This window comes from Portunus trituberculatus, chromosome 16 (genome assembly GCF_017591435.1).
Source record: "Portunus trituberculatus isolate SZX2019 chromosome 16, ASM1759143v1, whole genome shotgun sequence".
Lineage (NCBI taxonomy): Eukaryota > Metazoa > Arthropoda > Malacostraca > Decapoda > Portunidae > Portunus > Portunus trituberculatus.
In genome coordinates this window covers 6,683,536-6,706,704 of record NC_059270.1, presented here as the reverse complement: position 1 = coordinate 6,706,704, position 23,169 = coordinate 6,683,536, and the positions used below count along the sequence as shown (strand labels likewise).

The 23,169-nt window shown below is 41.2% G+C and overlaps 1 protein-coding gene across 1 annotated transcript in view; it reads left to right on the top strand.

Annotated features, from left to right (window-relative positions):
- LOC123504617 overlaps positions 1 to 23,169 on the top strand; it is a 518,452-nt gene that overhangs the window by 48,842 nt on the left and 446,441 nt on the right. The window contains exon 3 of the mRNA XM_045255282.1: positions 20,952 to 21,145. Coding sequence (XP_045111217.1) covers positions 20,952 to 21,145 — 194 coding nt within the window. The remainder of the gene's footprint in view (positions 1 to 20,951; positions 21,146 to 23,169) is intronic.

Below are 23,169 nucleotides of genomic sequence, written 5' to 3'. Positions count from 1 at the left end.
AGTACTCATGAATTAAGTTTTTATTTCGCTTTTATTAGCTTTTTTTTCTGTCAGATAGTTTTTCTACAACCCTCATCTTTTTATTTATTACAGCTGCATGGTTTTCATTTGCAGAGGATGTTGCTATTGATATGTTTCCTATTAACGTCACTTGCCAGATAACCTCATTACTTCCCACATCTCAAAAGTTGCTCTGGGGAAAATGTATGTGTATAAGCCTAGAAAATTAAGTCCGTAGTGTTTTCCGCGGCATTACGCTACGATTTGTCTTCTTTTAAGGTATTGAGGCATTTTGCTCCCTAATTTTGGCTGACGCTTTTCCACTTTTTAGAGAGCCAGCACTCAAGTGGGCCTTTTTTTTAATCTTTTTTTTTCCTTGGCTGGCCCTCTTCCCTACATAAAAAACACCTAATCTCTCAAACTTTCTTGGTGTTATATCCCATTGTCGTTTTCAAAAGAATACGTCCTTTGTCATGGCTCTCATTCAGTCTTGTCTAGGTTTGCGCCGCCTCACCGGTTCATTCAACGTCAGCGATGAGCAGAAAAAAAAAATGGAAAAGAAAAGGAAGTGAAAATCAATGCTTGTTTATCGTTGTGCACGTGCAGAAGGAGACAACGCGGCCACTAAGACTGGTTGCTAACAGTAAACACGTGACAGCTCTCTCTCAAGACAACAACAACAAAACAACAACAACAACAACAACAACAACAACAACAACAACAACAACAACAACAACAACAACAACAACTACTACTACTACTACTACTACTACTACTACTACTACTACTACTACTACTACTACTACTACTACAACAACAACAACAACAACAACAACAACAACAACAACAACAACAACAACAACAACAACAACAACAACAACAACTACTACTACTACTACTACTACTACTACTACTACTACTACTACTACTACTACTACTACTACTACTACTACTACTACTACTACTACTACCATCACCACTACTTCTCTCTCACTTCTGCCTCGCTGACTCACGCTAACTAAGGAAGAGCTCTGCCTCGTGTCAAGGGAAGAAAAATCGTGATATTGGTATTTTCCTTCCGCCAATTATTGATTTTCCTTTTCCTTGCCTTGCACTTGATGCGGCAGTGAATGAAGGAGCTGAAGCGAGGGAGGCATGTGTTAGTGGAATCTGATGACCTAGAAAGTATGTACATTTGTTGTGTTGCATGAAACGACTTTTTTGTGTCCTGCATGACATAATTTATTTTTTTAATCGTATCATGTAACTCCACACATCGGTGAACTCGAATTTTTGTACTTTCAAGGAACCACAAAGGCTTTTGCTTACTGGTCTGATTAATTGCACTACACCATTTATAGAAGAGACGATACAGAAAAGTGAGAGGCTACTTTCATCCACTCTTCCATGTAGCCAAAGCCCTCAGGAATAGTACCAATACTATATCACACACAAAAAGAAAAAGCTATAGAGAAGTTTGTAGGATACCGAGGAGAAAGGCGATATCCACGTCAACGTTTGTACCTGAGGGAGAGTATTAATGTGTGGTGGTTGACGAGTGGTGTGTGTGGGCGTAGTAAGGCGTGAAGGAGTTGTTTAGTGCAATTAGTCCACCGTGTCGCCGCCAGGAGGGATGTGTAGCGGCTCTAGACTATCACGGAAAATCAATTAATACAAATGATTACATGTGTTGAGGCGTGGAACAGAAGATCCTACAGACACAGGTGCGGGATTTCTCCGACTCCCTTCTGCTCGGGGCATGTGGAGAGTTGTTCGAGCGGGTTGCTTTTATTATTTTTTTTTTATTGTTTTATTGACCACAACAACGTAATTGATTATAAGCTAAAGTACACAGTTTAGGATCATAATAGAAAGTTGTCTGACCGTGTCGCCTGTGTGGTTTTATTATCGTTTTGTTGTTTTATGGGACTCAAATACCTTAATTGATTGTTGATAAAAGTACACAACTCGGTATCATTTTAGAGAGTTGTTTGCGAGTGCTACCTCAATATCTTTGTTATTAGTTTACTGTTTGCAACTCTGTAATTGCTTTTAAATGAAAGTAGACAATGTTAAGTCCAAGTAAAAACGTAATTAGAATACAAATAAATTAATCTTTTACAAAAACTTACAAGAAAGGAGAGTGAAGCAGCTTGAAATTAATGAATTATCAATATTGTAAAGCGTTGAAACACTTAACCAAGTGTATCAGTGAAACAAGCAAGTGTCACCTTGTAGTGGAAAAAAGAAATACAAGATAAATAGTATTTTATTATTATTATTATTATTATTATTATTATTATTATTATTATTATTATTATTTATAATAATAATAAGTATTTCGTTGTAGAGAAGTGTGCCTTCGAGTTGTGGTATTTATTGTTAAGTTCTCACAGGATTACAATAATAATGATATTATTTTTGGTGATTGAATAACGAGTACCAACTGAAGTGAACAGTTTTTGTTGTGGCTGTGTGTATAAGGCGGCAAGTTAAGCAGGCTTTTATCCATTCTTTTCATCCCTTGATTAGTCTCATTGTCGCTCAGAGAGAGAGAGAGAGAGAGAGAGAGAGAGAGAGAGAGAGAGATTTGATCTGATTTGATTTGATATGATTTGATTAATTTATTGCACCGTAGTGCCAGACAAATGTACAAAACGTGGCATGTGAATAACAACATTTGATGCGCGCGCGCACACACACACACACACACACACACACACACACACACACACACACACACACACACACACACACACACACACACACATCGCGTAGTGTAGTGGTTAGCACGCTCGACTCACAATCGAGAGGCCCGGGTTCGAGTTCCGACACGGCGAGGCAAATGGGCAAGCTTCTTAATGTGTGGCCCCTGTTCGCCTAGCAGTAAATAGGTACGGGATGTGACTCGAGGGGTTGTGGCCTCGCTTTCCCGGTGTGTGGAGTGTGCTGTGGTCTCAGTCCTACCCGAAGATCGGTCTATGAGCTCTGAGCTCGCTCCCTAATGGGGAAGACTGGTTGGATGACCAGCAGACGACCGAGGTGAATTACGCACACACACACACACACACACACACACACACACACACACACACACACACACACACACACACACACACTGCTGTACAATAAAAAAAAAAAACGAGAGAGAGAGAGAGAGAGAGAGAGAGAGAGAGAGAGAGAGAGAGAGAGAGAGAGAGAGAGAGAGAGAGAGAGAGAGAGAGAGAGAGAGAGAGAGAGAGAGAGAGAGAGAGAGAGTGGAAAAATAACATGTAATTAGGATAATGAATTTTAAGTGCGCTTCTATGGTTGATGCGTTTCATCGTGGAAGCTTCCTTATAAAAATTAGTGAATACTGCATAGGTAGAGGAAATCAATTGATAGGCGATGGATAATGAAGTTGTGCTTAATTCATACACTAATTAAGAAATATACCCTTTGTCTTCTGTAATCTTTTCCCATATTGATCTTAATGTTATTGTGCTAACCGAGACCACGATTTATAAAAGACAGCAGTCACAACAGAATAGCGACAATCGCAGCAGGAAAAAACTCGTCTATTTAAAGTATGGCATTTTAGTGAATGAAATTATATATTTGTTTAGATAAATTCACAGAGGTACTTCAGTGAATCAAGTGCCATTAGAAATCAAAAGGCCAAGTAGATTAACATAATTGAATGAATAAATGTTTCACAAGGTGCTGGAAAAACTGTAGTGTTGGTAGTATCCCTCTATGACAACCAGTCACAGCGATAGAGACACCTGGTTACCTCTTGCTCCGTCCCCTCACTCACTCTGAGGTATCGAGAGAAAGCTTAGTTTAATACGACTAATTAGTGTCGTGCGTGCCTCGCCTCAGTGTGAAGTGCTAGCTGTATGGTTAGAGGCTCTCTGGGTGACCTCCAACGCGTCAGAGAAAGCCTGCACGTGCACTGCTGAGTCAGGCTTCCTTCTCAGGGATCCGTTTCCTTCTGTTAGACACGAATATGAACGGAAAGACATTACTACTTCCGTCGCCTTGGAACGTCATCACTTAACAACCGTAGTGATGAGTACCGCTGCTGCTGGCTATGCTGAACTGTTACGTGTACTGCTATGACGAGGCTTTCTTTCACCTGGGAGTTTGTTGTGTTGGTGTTTGCCACTACAAGCAAGATTTTCAGGAGTCTGCTGTTTCAGTTTTTTTTTTTTTTTTTTTTTTTTTTTTTTTTTTCCGTATCTGCCAGTTATTTATAGTCTCTCCATTCCGAAGGTGTGATGAAAGTAGCTTTTCCCATGACTAAGGAAAAACTGATCTCCCTCTTAAGATTAATCAAATAACCCTATTCTGGAAATATATGCATATAATATCAGTTTTAGAGTGAAGGTAAAATCATTAAATAAAAAATGAAACAATCAGTGCGCAGCATTTACTTCAAGATTGAAGAATTTCTTGATAGAGTTTCCTCCGGACTGCATTGCAAAGATTTATGTGTGTTCATGCTTGGGTAACGTGCGGCGAGAAAAAGCAACGCCCGCAACGGGTGAGGCGTGAGAACTGTGCGGGAGTTTGTAAACCCGGCTGTTCGAGGAGAGTGTAAATTATATTAATAGCTGACATAAAGAGGTTTGGTCGCAGCCAGTGAGAAAGAGCAAAAAGTATAGTGACCAAAGCTTGCTGGTCTCAATACACGTTCCTTGGCAGCCTCACCGGAGAGAAGCTAGCTCTGCTGATGTGGGATGCTGGTGACCGCGTGGCCAGTGGCTGGGTGGCAGCGTGAGGGGGAGAGGAGAGCACCGCTAAACTGGACCTCTCCCAGCCCGTGACGCATCCAACGTAACTTAGCGGAGGGAGGCTCCAGGGTGCTCATTGTACGGGATTATCTTCCCAACTTGTAATTTACAGGCAAATTAAAGTAGAAAAATGGACATCAGTCACAGGCATCATGCAGAGAACGAACAGAAGATGAACACTTCCTAACGAAATTACAACGTAAAGACAGTGATCAAAGGCTGGGAAAAAAGAACGAGAGAGAGAGAGAGAGAGAGAGAGAGAGAGAGAGAGAGAGAGAAATTTGTTGGGATGACCAGAAAATGATAGACAGCCGACAGATTTAAGTGAAAGCTGCTTTGGGCCTTTGTCGTGAAGTGGCATCAGTGAGGGTGCTGATGATGAAAACTTAAGACGTCACTGAAGAGGAGCAAGATCATTACTTTTTATCACTGTAATATGTCACTGCACAAGATATAGATGAACTTATGAGACCAGAAAACCATACGAGAGAGAGAGAGAGAGAGAGAGAGTAGGTGGTTGAGATGAATGATTCAACAAAAAAGGAGTAGGTGAAACAGGTTTATCGGCAAGACTAAAATGACGAGGCAGATGACGTAGTGTTTTGCATGGGATCCTTTTTAGTAACGTGATCGTCTTTAGGATGGAGTATTGGGTGAATTCAGTGAAGTAATGACGTTTTTCCTTTGTGTTGTAGGGCTTGGACACAATGCATAGGATTTTTTTTTTTATTATTGTTTTCACTTACGATATTTTAATGTTTACTGTTCATGGACTATTTATTGAGTCTTGATTCGATACAAGTTAGATTTTAAATTCCATAAAGAATCTGGTCGCCTATGAAATTGAAGGATTTACTCATAAACTCTCAGGAGAAATGTATCTTTTTGCACTGTGAATGGAATGGGAAGGTTCACTGAATATTCTGAATCAGTATCAATAAAATACAAATGAAGTGATTGGGTTCAGGACATGTTTTATTTAGTCTTCTACTTATTACTCAGCCGTGCTTAGTATCATGCTTAACCAGCCAAAAAAGTTAAGCGATTTTAGAAACGTGCTGAATTCTATCAAGAAATATAATTACAGGGGATTATGACCAACTGATGTACGTAGCTTGGAAATTGAGTTACTTCATCGCAATAGTAAGTTCATATAGACGTGTGCTGAAATTAGAAGACACGCCACTTTTATTTTTTGCATCGAGACACAACAGAGAACAAGGATCGAACTCGCAAGCTTTTGATCACAGAATACCACGACATTCAAGGATGGCGCAAACATTGTTACTGATGTGGTTAGCAGCAGTGTCTTTGTATTTCACCGTGTTACATAACGATTTTGCTGGTGTTGTAAACGGCATGTAGGTGTACGTGTGTTGCAGATCAGATTGTGGATATCTACTCATAGTGTGTCTGTGTCTGTGTGTCTGTGTCTGTGTCTGTCTGTCTGTGTCTGTGTCTGTCTATCTGTGTCTGTGTCTGTCTATCTGTGTCTGTGTCTGTCTCTGTCTCTCTGTCTCTCTGTCTCTCTCTCTCTCTCTCTCTCTCTCTCTCTCTCTCTCTCTCTCTCTCTCTCTCTCTCTCTCTCTCGTTGTGTGTGTGTGTGTGTGTGTGTGTGTGTGTGTGTGTGTGTGTGTGTGTGTGCTTGCTTAGGACTTCAGTCAGTCACCGTTTTCATCATCATCATCATCATCATCATCACCACCACCACCACCACCACCACCACCACCACCACCACCACCACCACCACATTACTATCATCAGATACTGCTCCCACAATAAGCAAAGGAAATATGTGACAGGAAACCACAGGACAGTAAGTGAGCACATAGAAAAAGAAGAGAGAGAGAAAAAAAAAAATGGGAGAAAGGAAATGGAAGAAGGGAGAGATAAATGAGGTGATTATGAGGACAGTAAGGATAGATAATAGCAACGATTTATGTCAAGGCTTATCACCAATAACTGATGTTCAATGACTGGTTTAAGTGCAATAGCATTAAATCAGTCCTGCAGTAATCTAACGCACCGATACCTTAAATCCTTATTGTCTGCGGCCCGTTACGTCATCATGATTGGTGTACCAGTGCTGCCGCCCACACCATCAAGCCCCAAATGTGTTCGATTATAAGTGAAGGAAAAAAAATTCAGTTCTTATGACCCTCAAGTGTTAATAATCTGAATACGGCTAAAAACAGTTACTTCAAATTGATGAAACTTAGATCTATAGAGAAAGTTGATCGTAAATTGGGTAGAGGTGATAGGAATAGACTCAGAGGTAAGGTTGTTAATGAAGAGTCAACAGGGAGTCTTAAAATAGATAAGATTTTTTTTTAGATTGTAATAATACGTGAATATATGTATGCATATATTATGTTTTATACGTGGACTACTTCGTGTAACCCTGCCGGCTTCTTGTAGCTTCCATTATGTTCTTGTTCTTTCCTTTTTTTTTTTTTAAACATAAAATCAACACTCAGATACAAAATCCTGAAACTCAGCTGCCCTTCCTTAGCTGGTCGTCACTTTCCATTTCTTTTATTTAAGAGAATATTTAGATTGCTTTGGAACAAATTTGGCGTTCACTCTTATATAATTCTTATTCTGTTTTCTTTTTCAAGAACAGTGATTAAGAGGGATTTTCATAAACTATATATTTTGACTTGTTTACTTGTATATCTATGTGACCTTCAGTGAGTCCTCCATTCATGTAAGAAGAACCTTGTCGCACCATCTCGGCAGAACTGCGCAGAGTAATTGAAGTGTTTGGTGTTCCCTCTGTAACCTTGTGCTTGCTTGGTGCCATTATGCGTCCATCACAACGCTCAACGCACATCAGGTAGCCACTCAGCACAATGGCAGTTGGAATATTGGATGGCAAGGCTGTTAAGATGTTAAAGCTCGTGGACAAAGTGATACTAAGAATAGTCCTCAGAGCAAGACACGAGCTAGGCACACTCCTGCATTCCTAAACAATTTACTTGAAGGACGACCAAACTGATGAAGCTTAAAGATAGCAAGAACTGCATGTAAAACCCACCACTCTTATGCCACGTGCGTCTTCCTTTGATTATTAATGGAGCTTTGTAAAGGCGTGGTGGTGGGGACGGGGGCCAGGTGCGGGAGGGGGGAAAGGCAGTGGGGGGGAAGGAGGCTCAGAAAGGGAAGGGTGGGGCATCTAGTGGGCCTGGGAGTGAGTGTTCAGGTGGTGGTGAAGGTTGGTTGTGGGTTTACTGTATTCCACTCCTTCCCTCTCCTCCTTCGCTCCTTTGCCCGCCCGCAGCTACCACGCACCTCTTGTTTATGGAGACCCTCCGTAATGTGACTGTGGACGAGGCAATGAGAGAGAGAGAGAGAGAGAGAGAGAGAGAGAGAGAGAGAGAGAGAGAGAGAGAGAGAGAGACATTCACACGAAAATACTCAGACATACACGGACTTTTACATCCGCTGAGATACTGTCGGATGATAAATGTTCAAGTTATTGTTTTCTGTCGCTAAATTATGATGTGTAGAGGAGGAGAACAGCTGGCGGCTTTTTTGATGACATGATGGTCACGGGTGACTGAGAGAGAGAGAGAGAGAGAGAGAGAGAGAGAGAGAGAGAGAGAGAGAGAGTATGATGAGTAATGATTTTTTTTTTATAGATATGAAGTGAAAATATATAGAAGTAAAAGCTAAAGACAGTTTATAGTAATCTAACTAAAAACTCTTGGCTGTAAACCGAGAGAGAGAGAGAGAGAGAGAGAGAGAGAGAGAGAGAGAGAGAGACAATTTTCCACGTCCACTTTGATTTAGTTTATAGTCCCTCGTGGTCAGCTCATCCTAGTGTACTTTAGTGGTCCCTCACGAAGCTCAGCGGTATACCCTAAATTTTTCGTACTTTTGCGGCCACTCGTGACACTGAGACCTCTGGTGGTAGCGGTACAGTGGTGGGAAAGGCCATATAGTACATACATACACCGCAGCGGTATATATATCCCACTAGAGTAAAAAGTTCGTTGATTGTAAATAAAGTAATGGGTGTATAGGGTTGGTGATGACTTAGTTGTTTGCTTCTGGCCGGCGGTGGAGCAAGTAAGTGTGGCTGATGTTGTCGTCGATGGTTGTTTGTTGGTTGGTTGGTTGGTTGGTTCGTAAAAGTTCTGTGTTCATTTCAGTTGTGGTCTTAGCGGTCGTGATGATTGTAGAGGTTGACGGCTGTGACTTTAGTAAAGAGCGCTTGTTCCTGGCATGTTGACGGCTTCAGGGAGGGAGAGAGGGAAAAAGAGAAAAAAGAAAACTGAGAGGTAGAGACAGAAAGTGTGTGTGTGTGTGTGTGTGTGTGAACGGTGGAAGGGAAATGGGAAGTGGAAATGATGGTTTGTGAAGGGAGGAGTAGGAATATGAAGTCAGGAAGAGGTATAAAGTTATCGGAAACTTGGCTCATGATGCTGCACAAATGAAGTAAAAACTATTGTATGTATGTATGAATGCATGGGTGGAGTGCATGAGGGGTGGAGTGTGCAAAGTATAGGTGTATGAGCAGGAATGGAGATAGGAAGGAGGTGCAGAGTGAGTGGGAGGTTGAGGAGGAGGAGGAGGAGGCTGAGTTGGTGTTAAGTGAAGGAGAGGCGCTGGGTGTGGGCGAAGGTTGCGTAGGTATGTTTAGCCAAGGACAGAATGACGCGGGCCTTGTAAGGAAGTCCTGCGGGATGTATGCGGTGGATTTGAGGAATGAAAAGCGTGTGGCAAGTACTGGATAGTAAGGGTGTGGAGGATACCGGTGCGGTGCCCTGGAGACATGTTAGGTAAAGCTACTGTACTCTGCCAGTCTTTGGAGAGTCGATGTATAAGGGGAAAAAAAAAAATAAATGAAAGTATATGTACTGAACTCATTGACTACTTCAGTTTAAGGATTATTCGTTAACATATACAACTTCCAGGTATTAGTCACAATGAATATGGAAGTCATTGCTATGGTTGACCAAGTAATTATCTAAAAGTTTCATATTGATTTCTGGTTTAGAATTAATCTGATTCCTTAGTAGTGTAAGTATTAATCATAAAATCATACAGTGCAGGTTGAAAATTCGGATTCCAGTATCGAAGGCATTCTTCTTTCAGCTTACCCCATTAAATTCGCCACGACAGATAATTTTTCTCACACATAAATACTGTCTATGCGCCTTTTCTTTTATCATCAGACCAACCACATGCAAACCCTCTTTCACTGCATTCATAAACCCTCTCATTGATCTTTCTTCCTCCTGCCAGTTTTCTCCATCTCCATCTTCTTCCTTCCTGCATCTGATTTATCCCTTCTGATAAACTCGATCCATCTCAAGCTCGTCTCTCTTGCCTTTTCCTTAAATGTATGTACTGTACGTGTGTTGCTCCTTTGAGGAATAGAAAATAAACTGACGAGAAAAAAGGAAGAAAGAAAAGGATAACAAACAGGAGAAGAGTAAAATAAGTAAGAGGGGAAAGATGAACTGTAACAGGAGGGATAGTCGGAGTAAAAAGGAAAAGTAAGAGTAGGAAGATGAGGAGGAAGATTAAGAGAAGGCAGAAGAGGAGGAAGAGAAAAAGAAGAAGGAAAAGGAGTAAAAATGAAATGAAAAATAGGACCAGAAATAGGAATAGAGTCTTTAAAAGGAATAGAAGAGAAGTAGAAATAGATGGAAGCTGAGTGGAAGAAGAAGAAAGAAGGAAGAGAGTAATAATAAGAGAGGAGGAAACAGAGAGTGGAAGGAGAGTTTTAGGAGTAGAAAAGTAGAAGTAGTAAGAGGCTGAGAAGGAGTTGGGCTGAGTAGGAGTAGAAGGAGGAAGAGAAAGAGTAATAATGAGAGGGAGCGAGTGAAATGAGAGTTGTAAGAGGAGTAGGAGAAGAGTAGAAGTAGTAAGAGGCTGGGAAGGAGTGGGAGGAGGAGATTGAGGAGGGAGTGGCGGTGGGAGAGGGAGGATAAGTGGGAGGAGTGGGAGTGGCGCTGCAGGTGAAGTGAGGGGGCGTTGACTGCCTCTGAGACCCGTTTGGGAAAGTTTATGGGGAGTGTGGGAGCTGTCTTCCCTTTCCCACTCTCTCTCTCTCTCTCTCTCTCTCTCTCTCTCTCTCTCTCTCTCTCTCTCTCTCTCTCTCTCTCTCTCTCTCTCTCTCTCTCTCTCTCTCTCTCTCTCTCTCTCCGTTTTCTATCCTTTCCTTTTCATTAGCTTTCAACTTTACCATGATTTTATTTCCTGTATGTTTTCTTCATTTTTTTTTATTGAATTTCGATTTTTATTGGTTTTCTTTTTTCTTTAGTTTTTACAGGTATTTAAGGTATTTTTTGCACAATATTTGGTTTTATAATCGTTTCTTTACACATTTTGAAAGTAGAAATTTATGTATATTATTTTTTTTCGTTTTACTGTCACTTTTAATTTTATTGTTACCTTTCAGTGTCTTTACTAGAGAGAGAGAGAGAGAGAGAGAGAGAGAGAGAGAGAGAGAGAGAGAGAGAGCATAAGCAAGGTTTGGAAGCAAGAAAATTGAACGGTTTCTATCACACAAAATATATTCGAGAATGCATAAGAAAAGTATATGTAGTGAAGAAAATATAAAATCTCTCTCTCTCTCTCTCACACACACACACACACACACACACACACACACACACACACACACACACACACACACACACACACACACACACACACACACACACACACACACACACACACACACACACACACAGTTACGATCCGTCTGTGTCTCAAGCCCGCTTCAAATTTCCAAAGTTTACTGTACATACAAACCTCATAAATATTCTAAGATTTCACTCAACCATTCTTTATATTGTGCGTAATGTCAGCACTGAGGGATTTATACTTTAATTTATTCAACTTTCCTTTCTACCTCACATGCTTTCCCCAGTAAACGTTTTAGAGAGAAATTGTATGTACTGCTGTTCAATGTGGTTATGTCACCTGCTGCAAAATAATTCAGATAAAACATGGAAATTACCTGAGAGTTATTTTCATCTATAGTGTATCCAGTTCCCTTTTGTCTTTGTGAAACACTTGACTCTGTGTTATGTCACGATTTTTTTTTTTTTATTAATGATATTCGGAGCAATATTTTTATGTGAGGGAATATCTGACCAAGACAAAAGCAAAGAGTTAATAAGTTAAATCACAGATAGATGGATATATGAATAGATATTGAAAGATGAATAAAAAAATTTATATATCAGTAAAAAAAAGTCCTCTAAAAGCCTTAGTTCATAAAAGTATCAAAAAAAAAAAATATCCACAGATTATGTTTTAAATTGAAATATGGAGAAACAGAGAAAGAATTAGCGGATTTTTATCTTTTCCTTTGCTGCAAAATTATATAAGAAACTGAAGCATAATTGACGTGTTTAAAATGCTGTATTCAATTATGAGGATGTACCGTGATTAGTGAAAATGGTAACTGAAGTAATTTATTAGTCCATATACTAACTTTACATTCCCTCACCTACCTGAAATTCACCTAAACTGTTTCAATTGTCGCACTCTAAGAAACATTTCAGGAGAGTGCGTAGAGAGAAGGAATGATAGAAAGAGAAAGGTAAACTCTATGATTTCCTTTTTATTTATTTATTTATTTATTATTATTATTATTATTATTATTATTATTTTTTTTTTTTCATCACTGCCCAGGGTAACTGTACGTGTGTTTGTGTGTTGTTCAGGTGTAAGTCCCCAGGCGTGATGTGCGAGCAGGTTGGCTTTACTGACGAGGCTCGGAAAACCATTATTATTTTCTCTTTCTGTGAAATTGTTTCCTGCGGTTATATTTTCTCTCCGAAGTTTTACATTTTTCTTCCTTCTTTTCTCTCTCTTTCTGCTCCTGTTAGTCGTCGTCGGTGTCCTTCTCCACCTACACATGTTCAGATTTTAACATTTGTTTTCTTTTTATTTATATCTGTAACTGCAAAAAGGTTTATTTTTAGCTTGTTTCGTTTTCTCCTAACCCCAGACTCGTAACAACAACAACAACTACTACTACTACTACTACTACTACTACTACTACTACTACTACTACTACTACTACTACTACTACTACTACTACCTCTTTAGTGTTGTTGTTGTTGTTGTTGTTGTTGATCTGTTCTTGTTCTTGTTCTTTTCTTCTTCGTCGTCGTCGTCTTCGTCTTCTTTTTCTTCTTCTTCTTCTTCTTCTTCTTCTTCTTCTTCTTCTTCTTCTTCTTCTTCTTCTTCTTCTTCTTCTTCCCCCTCTTCTGTTTGCATTATTTTCCGCAGCCGATATCTTTTTCGTAATCTTCATCTTTTCTTCAATTTCCTCCCTTTTTTTCCCCTCTTCCACATCACCTGATATTTTGGACTTTTTTTTTTTTCCCATTTTTTCCCCCCTTAGTTTTAATCTTTCTTCCTGGTGTTCCTCCTCGTGCTCCTCCAACCTGTCTGCTCACTTCCCCCACTTTGTCTCCTCTCACTTCCTCTCTGACCAGTCACGTCGCCAACATTACGCCCCATCGCACGCCATCTGAGGTCCATGATGAGGGCGAGTAAAGAAGTAAACTGGACGGAGACTTGCGTACATAGTGGTGTCTCGTGGTCGTGGTTACCTGTGCTGTGTGTAAGTGAGCCCCTGCAGAGTGTAAGCGACTGACTGAGTGACTCTATTTCCTTTCGCTTTCCTGTTCGCTTTCTCCTTCTCCTTTGTGCTGTACTGATGTGTGTGTGTGTGTGTGGGTTGGTGGGTGATGGTGGTGTGTTGTAGAGGCGGGAGTAATATTAGGGGTGGTAGTGATGGTGAAGGTTTTTTATTAGTAATTTATATTCTTCCTCTTCTTTTTTTCTTGTTTTGTTGTTGTTCTTTATCTCCTCCTCCTCCTCCTCTTCCTCTTCCTCTTCCTCTTCCTCTTCCTCTTCCTCCTCCTCCTCCTCCTCCTCCTCCTCCTCCTCCTCCTCCTCCTCCTCCTCCTCCAAACAGTTTAATAGGGACATCAAGACATACTGTTATTTGGTTTTCCTTTGTCTTCATATTAGTTTTCTTCCTCTTTTTCCTCCCTTTCCCCATCCCCACCTTCCTTTCATCCCCCAACCCCTTTCCCAGTTTCCTCCCCTCCCTCCGGCTCATCTTCCTCTTCCTGCACTGTTAAAAAGCTCCATTCTTACACTGCGTGCGTAGTTACTCGTTTGTCTGCTTGTCTGTTCTTGCGCTGCTCTTTTTACCTGCTTCTGTCGCTACAATTGCCTTTTCCGTGGGACGTGATTGTACTGAGGAAATGTGCCGTATGATAGTGTGTGTGTGTGTGTGTGTGTGTGTGTGTGTGTGTGTGTGTGTGTGTGTGTGTGTGTGTGTGTGTGTGTGTGTGTGAGAACAGGAAAGTGAAGGTAGAACTGACTGCTTTCTTTCTCACAAACAATAAAATGTGAGATGTTAGTATGTTTTGGTAGGCTGGTGGTGCTTTTATTCATGGGTTCATATTTTGTTTGTCTTTTATTTGTTCTATCTTTGTTTTGTCAGTCTGTGTGTGTCTCCATCTCTGTCTTTACGATGTTCATCAGTGGGCCCTTCGCTAAGTCGTAAATTATACCTGTCAGACTCACTCTCAAGAACACTGGTAGAAATGCAACTTCCGAATGCGATATTACCTCCCCAATTCCTTTGGTGGGGGATCCTAAGGCCAGGCGTGAGAGTCCTGCGGGAAGGGTGCGGAAAGCGTCAAGTGTAGTCCCCGCTGAGGATATTTATTTATCTCCGGCCATCCTTCGCCGCCACGCCTTATCCGATGAGCCTCTTGGACGGCTGGACGGGTAGAACGTGGAACTAAAGCGCAAACCTTGACTGTCTGGGCGGAAGAAAAAACGCTCTCCCACAGTTTTGAGCAGCTGCCAACAGAGATGGTGGAAGTAGGATGCACGTACCATATCAGGGGAAGGGTCTGTGGCAGGTGCCGCCCTTTCACCTTGCTGTGTATTGTAAGGTAAATAGTCCTCGGCTGCTGCGTTTTCCTCCATGTACGTTGCTGTGGAAATTGATGGACGATTTGCATGGGAAATTCTCTTCTGGTCTCTTTGACGTCTACTTAGCTGCATAGCCGCAGGGGGCGTGGTCCGGTGCTCGCCATCTGGCTACATCACGCAGCACTATACCTGTCTCAAGCGTGGGTCCAGAGGGTGGAGACACCAAGCGGACAGGTAGACAGGTGTGCTGTTATTTTTCATTGTTAACTGTTTTAATGACTTATTCCATGTATAATTAATTTGTTTAATATTTTGATGGTATTTCTTTTTAATTCTACATGATGTAAATTTTTCTTGACTCCAAAAAAATCCTGTTCATAAAATGGACAACGTAAAAAAGACATTATTATTCTATCATACCAGAAGTGAAATTTATCCAGTGAAGATAACGAATCCCCATTTGATAACTAATAACGTTAGAATATTCTTTTATAATTAGTAAGAAACAGAAATACCTTTTGTAATTGCAATTAATTTATGTTCTGTAAGTGGTCAACATTAGAACAATATTATTCTTTTCAGTCCTGTGGTCTTAGCGTAAGTCTCGAGGAAGAAGTCTTGCTATCAGGAACATCAGGATGCCTCCCAAATATATGACTGTACCTAGTGGAGTTTTTGTTCTCTATATCAAGGTCTCACTAAAGGTGCCCCTGCCTGGCCTCCAAGGACTCATCCTCTCCCTGCTTCCTTACCTTCCTCCCTCCCTCCGCGCCAGCTGCCTTGAGTGGCCTTGTGGCAGACAGCGTAGAGAGGGCGCGGTGTGAGGATGGGGCGGGAAGGTGAACAGCTGGTGAAGTGGTCGCCTCAAGCAGTCACCTCTTCCTTAATTGAAGTGAAATATCGTATAGGCTCCTTCCAACATAGCAAACCTATACGATGCTGGAAGATAATTAAAGATGCAGGGGTTTTGTATCCTAAGCCGACACGGACTTAAGTAAAGGTGGGGATGATTTATTCCTTTCCTCTTACCCGATCCTATAAATTATCTGCCTTATCCAATTAATTTTTACATCCTTACCTAACGGAGACTTGAATAAAATTTGCTGCGGGTCACGTATGAAGCGAAAACGCGTACACCGGAAAGCTTTCTCTCTCTCTCTCTCTCTCTCTCTCTCTCTCTCTCTCTCTCTCTCTCTCTCTCTCTCTCTCTCTCTCTCTCTCTCTCTCAACACCAGTAAAAGTTGAAGATGACGCATTTTAACGCACTCTCCGCCGCCTCATGCGTCCTGTGTTTTTTGTTGTTATCAAGCGGACAGTTTCAAGATGCCTTGTGCAGAAAAATTCCCAAACCTGCTCCTTCGACCTTTTCCCACAGGCACACGCACTTTTTTTTTATGCATTTGGCGAGTCCACTCACTGATATATTAGGCATTTTCTTGTTTTTCAATGGAGGAAATGTGAATGGCTCTGGTACACTAGCTGGTTACTTTTCCCTCGTTAGAATTCAGTCAGGTGAAGCGGTTAATGAAAAACAAGAACCTGTTTGCCACTGAATATGTTGATGACGGAAGCTGTATTTTGGTGTCCACTGACCAAGCCACGCTCAGGTGCAGCATTATATCAGCAAGTTCACTTTCTTATATTGGTAACGCCAGCCACTCCCTGGCGGCCAAAGCCATTGCCACGCCAAATATGTACACCCGGGTGGTCAGCTGGGGCGTCAGACAGGATGGATTTCTCTCGGTCAAGTGTAGCCAGAAAGTTTATACATTCTACCTTACTTCAACTGTCGTTCCTTAGTAACTGATATGTGATGGATGACTTTATTTTAGTTTATTTATTGATTATTTTCTTACCTTCAATAATCTGGTATTGATATGTGGACTCAGTCTTACCGAGAAGCTGCCGTGTGAGGTAATGCCACGCAGGTCACTCCCGCCCAGATCGCCTCTCCGCTGACCTGGTGAGAGGACCAAGGCCGCCAGGTCCACCTTACTCACCATCCAGTGCCCCTCTTGCCTCACTTACCACAATCATAACGTGAGCTGACGGTGAAGATTACAAGACAAATGAGAAAAAGATAAAGCGAAAACATAATGAAATTTAAGCAATTATTACGTTTTAATGCTGTGCGAGACAAAACATGAAAGCAAAAGTAGCTGCTTTATCAGACTGGCACGTGTGTTTTCCTCGCACTAGTCACGGGTGAGGCTCGGGAAGGTTGCTATTAACTCCCCGCCCCCTGGCAGCGGCATAGAATGGTCTCGCGACGTAGCAGTCCGAGAACATTCACCTCGTTGCTACAGAATAACTGGAATGTCTAGTCGCGCTCTTACTTCAATATTGCAGTTAAGAGGCGACTTTCCTAAAACTTGTTGGTTTTGTTACATGTTTTCTGGATCAAGAGTAGTCTTCTTATTTCACTGAACCAACAGTTGTTTTTTTTTATATATATATATATATATACTAGGGAGATTTGCTTAGGAAATAAGAGTAAGAGAGGTGAAAAAGAGAGAGAGAAGAATGTTTTATGTTTGTGTGATTTTACTGAAACTTTTTTTTTTTTTTTTTGTTTCTTAAAAGTATCAGGTTGGTTAGTGAAGGAAAAAGAAACTCAAATGCTGTTCCCAAAACGAGAAAAATAGGAGTAGGAGAACCGAGTGAGAAGCCAACATAATTATCTTGGTGCTACTTTTTGTTACCTTGCTTATGTCAGTGAAGGGGGTGAGAAATCTTGGTGAGCGTCCAGGAGCACTGCGAGTACACAGTAGCAGGGCATCACCACCTCATGACTTGATGCAACGTAAAGATGACAGTAATCTGACTTGCCTGTGAAACATAATCTGGGTGTCATTTATTTTCAGTCATTGGTTAATTTTAGATCTAGTTTAATCCCTGTGTCATTCTTGAGGAGTGGCCACGAGTATGACCTTCAAAAACAGAGAAGGGAGGAGAGGAGGAAAAAGCGGTTTGATAGAGTACATAGTGTTTTGCAGTGTAATATTATATTATGCTCCACGCTCCAGTGCACTTTCAACACGGTACACACGTGGTTGTTAGTGTGTTAGTGTTAGTCTGTGGATGTTAGTGTGTTAATGTTTGTGTTTCGATGTTAGTGTGCTTGCGTTAAGGTTTTGGTGTTTGTGTGTTTGTATCAATGTGACAGTGTTAATGTGTTGACTGAAGTTAGTGTTAGATGTAGAAATTTGTTAAGTTTGTGCTAGTGTTCTAATGTGTGTGTGTGTGAGAGAGAGAGAGAGAGAGAGAGAGAGAGAGAGAGAGAGAGAGAGAGAGAGAGAAATTCAGGTCTTCATAAATCTCGTAGGCTTTCCTCCTTTTGGTCCGAGGAAACAACAAAAACAGTTGTAAGAAAACATTCGAGGTTTATCTTAAATCCTGTCCCAAAACAGTCACCTGCCCTCTGATATGTCCAAATTTATTATGTTTATAGAACTTAAGAACTATCTCTTCATCATTTGCAAGTTTCTAGACCTAATATTATTTCCCTAAAGTGCTCACAATCCATCTATAACCTTTAAGCCTTACAGCCTCTCAGTGACTCAAAATTCTGCTTTCTTCACTAACAAAAGCATATGGAGGAAGTTACAGCGTAGATGCAAGGGGTGACTCACGGCTGACCTTCGCTGGTGTCATAATACAGTGCTTAATCCTCAGAGATTCAGTTCATCAGTACATAAATTCAGATTTGACTCGGTATTTAGTTTATGGCCAGAGAAGCAGATGAAGAGCAAGGTCACTCTTATAGTGTTTTGAATTGGAATTGAATAGCTGTTCTGTCTTAAAACTGATACATGCACACAAATAAAGTACATGAAGAGCAGGAAAATTCTTTGAAAGTGCAACTAAGCAGGAACTAAATACCTGTTCTATCTTACAATTGACACACACTCACACGTATACTCATATACCACTTCTTTGGACCACATCCATATCAACATATACAAGCTTTCAACTTTCACCCATATTGAGGCCCAGTAAAGGGGTTGCTGTCCTGTTTACCTGAGGACACTGGTTCTACGACGATGCTTAGTGAGGGTCTCTATACAGCGCCTAGTGCTTTGATGATCATCATTATAGCTCTACGGAAGGAATCTGAAAGGGCTTAGGCCTTAGAGGAAAGTATTGCGTAAATGAATATATGTTAAGAATGTAGTTGTGAGTAGAGTTATGTCTAAAGCAGCGTTAAAAAAAGAAACAAACAAATGTATAGTGTTGACGCCGGACAGACGAGAGGACCGTCAGGCTGACACTCTCCCTCCCAAAGGTCACTCCAGCCTCTGTAAAAGGGAGGGAGTGCGGCGGCGCCACAAACACTTTCTGGGAGAGAGACTGGTGGGCGTCCTTCACCCCGCAACACAGCTGTATACAGTGCAACACACCACACACTTCGCTGCCCAAACCAGACTGCACCACACCACACATCACGCTGTACGAACCAGAATGTACCACACCACACCACGTTGCACCACATTACATGCTTTTTAGTGTACTGTACCACACAACTACCATTCTACACCACTCTACAGTATAATGCACCGCACCGTAGGGCGGCACTCCACCATCACCATCACACACCACAGTATACCACCATAATACGTACTAAAGTTGCGATAAACTGCAATAACACCAGTGTCACCTGAAGTGTATATTTCCTATGTAAAATAAGTTAGTGCCATGTACCTAATGCAGCACGCGTGGCATGTTGTGTTTAGTAGTGAAAGGCTTAATGTTGGCTTTATCAGAGTGCCACAGACTTCAGTAACGTGGTGCCGTACACAAGTTATCAACACTGAAGGGGTCTATAACCTTGCATGGTCTCATTAGTCTTTGTGAATGAAGACTCGTCCTGATCAATGATAAGTAGTAACTGGTTTCTGAAGAAAATTGACGAAAAATTATGACATCGACATTTTAAAAGTTTGTGTAAGCGTGTTGTGGTGTGTGGTGTCGGTGTCGTGTGGTTGTGAATATCACGTGGAGGGAAGTAATGTCGACAGAACGGAAAGAAGGTACGAAGCTTGACAGGTAGGCCAAGGCTCGCGGCGGGTGTAGTGAGTGGGGGCGTGGCATGAAGGTGGAGTGTTGGGATGAGGTGACGCAGGAAACGAGCCTATGTCGTGACGCCGTCACTACCTCATCTTCCGCCAGATTATAGGTCAACAAGCTCCCAGGAAAGAACCTCACTGTTACAAGAACGGGATTTGCAATGTGCTTATGTACTAAATTAACTTAACCTGAACAACGTGACCTAACCTAATCTAACTTAAGCACACCCTAATTTATCTAAGCTAGCATAATTTAACATAAACTAATAATTTCAAACTCAGAATCAGTGTTGCATTATCTGATTACTGAGGCCAAATAATCACAAATCCTCGGTGTTCTATTTTTTTTCATAATATCCTTATAGAGTTTACGTTACATGCTTCTGGTTGCTAATACTCCTCCTGCTTCCTGGGAAATCCACGTCAGCTGTGGTGTTGTGGGAAGATTGTTTCAAGGGGTCAGGGAGTTAATCGTGTTCGTCATAAGCAGCAGCCGTGAAACACAAAAATACAGTATTTCAGAATATGTAAAATGTTGACGACTGTGAAAATTAGCAGGTAGTTTTGCTTCCAACACTTTTTCTCTTCTTAACTAGAGTTATGAACTGTAAAGGGAATAAGTATATATGCTTGAAATTTATACTGCGAAAGGTTTGTAGATGTTTTGATTGTAGATTGTAGACAGTGCATTACAAATAGGTGAACAGACGCGAGCAGGCGCGCACCTTTCATTTTTTTTTTTTTTTTTTTTCACGACTTGCAGCAAACTCTGGAACTCTTCTTGTTTCTCTTTTTCATCCTCCGCACGACCTGAAGTGTTCCAACAAAAGATTATCAAGACACTTCCGCGACTAAATTGAACAACATTTTGCAAACTATAATTTATTTTCTAGAAGTGAGCTTTCTTTTTTCGCTCATTTTATGTGCCCTTCATGAGACTCCTTGACACGTAAAACACACACGCACACGCACATGCGCACACACAAAAAAAGAAAAGAAAAAAAAACATTCTTAATTTCTTTGTCTTTCAATGATTCTTTGATTCTAATAATAGAAAAACGGCATTTCATTGTGTCTTTTTTTGTATGTTCTTTGTTGTCGTTAACCAACTACATTTCCTTTTAGTCAGAAATTCTTACCGTCCATTCCATAGACTCAAATTATACTCTTTCCTTCACAGAGTCTGATGCACGTCTGCGGGTGGCCAACGTTCTCGCAGCTTCGGAGAGAACGCTGGGGCGGCGGCTGAGGTGTGTGGATGAAGTGTACGGCCAGCACCTGCGTCGGCTGTCCTCCGTCAGTCATTATGAACACCAGCTCCTGTTCGACAGCGTGCAGCCCATCATCGCCCTCTCTGACCAGCTGGTGGAGTCGGTGCGTGTCCTCCCTCACTCTGTTATTTGTGCCTGGTTTTCAGAACGCCGCGCTCATCAATCTTCGCAGCGTTTTTATACCTACTGGAGACTAACTGTATTATCTCTTAGGTGTTTTTACCGTTAAGTAGTGATGGTCTACTGGGTAGTATACTGAGTTCGAACAAATTCAGTGTTAGAATTCCAGGCTGGTTAGAGGCTGTTTGGGTATGTTTACTTTCACATTGTATTGCCTGTTTGCCTAGTAGAGAATACGGAAGCCGTGGAGCTGTGACCTTACAGCGCGGCAACACCACTAAAATGCCTTTAGCGTAGTGTAGTGGACGTATGTGGCTTAACACCCAACAACCGCCGGGAAAGGTTTGGATTATAGTGGAACCATGTTGGCTGATGTCGAACATTGCAGTTTTACGTCGATTTTGGCACACATTCTAAGCGGTAGATCATTGTTATTTCGTGCCATCATGGTTTGACCTTGTAGATTAACGTGAGTTCATAAGAACGTAAGGGAAGTTGAAGGAAGCCAATGATTATATTCAAGTAGTAACCATCCCTATCCATAAATATATCTATATATTTTTTTAAACCCACCGACGCCTCGTGGGCAGTTTTTTTTTTCTTTAATCGTATTTTTTGTTGCCCTTTGCCGGTCCCCTCCTTACACACAAAAAATAAATTTAAATTAACATATAATAATGTCAGTAACATTCTCATCGCAGAGTATATTCGACTAATTAAAAAATATTCATCGATATTTTTTAATACCCACTTTATCGAAGTAAATGTATTACTTTTCGCATTATATATATATATATATATATATATATATATATATATATATATATATATATATATATATATATATATATATATATATATATATATATATATATATATATATATATAAAGAATGAGGCTGTAAGAGTATACACCACCTAAAGTATTCCTGACTTGATACAGCAAACACTCCTTAGATGGAGGAGCAGCTCAGACTACACCAGCAGCTCCTTGACCCTCCCTCACCATAGCCTCGTTTTGCCCACATTTATTCTCCCTTCATGTTCTTAAACTAACACTGTGACATGAGAGGAATGTCGACATGGAGCCTCAGTCCTGCGTCATGCCTCCCTCTTTGCTTTGATCTTAAATCTTAATGCGAATGTGCGTGTGGCATGTCCACAGTGGCGTCAACAGTGTGGAGCCAGGCAGCGCTCAAAGGCTGGCCGGCCAATCCTCCACAATGGGTCGAGTTACTCCCAGGCGTGATGGAGGAACGGATGGGAAGAAACTCTCCTTTCATCCACCCACAAGAGAGAGAGAGAGAGAGAGAGAGAGAGAGAGAGAGCGCTTTTCTGTGCGTGAGGTAGTAGGTAGGCAGTTCCATGACCCCTGACTTGTGGGTGTGTTCATCCTCAGGCTGCGCACGTGTCAGTTAGCGCAGAGTACTAATTCATAATGAGTTTCTGGTCAATGGCAATAATAGATACGAAGCCGCCCTACAGCCAGGCATATACAGAGGGTGACATTAGTTCCTTCTTTTATAGAATTGAAGACAGAAGGGACTGGGAGGTAAAATTCTGAACTAGAAGTCAAATATCTTCACGAGAATAACACACTGACACACACACACACACACACATCACACACACACACACAGAGCACACACACACACACACACACACACACACACACACACACACACACACACACACACACACACACACACACACACACACACACACACACACACACCAATCAGATAGGTTCTATAGGCAGTCATTAGGCCGTTTTCTGAGTGGCTGCACGTCTGCTGTTGTGTGCTAAGCATAGTAGAAGACAAATATTGTTCATGAGAAGGAAAATATATTGAGGAATTAAAAATAATTAACATTGACATAATTTTTTACTTAATTTCACATATGGACAATCAAATCGTTTATTTTAGTTATAAGAGAAAAAAGGATCATGATATTTTTGTCCGCTTGTTTCATTGTCTATTATTCTACGAAAAAGTAAGTTCGTGTT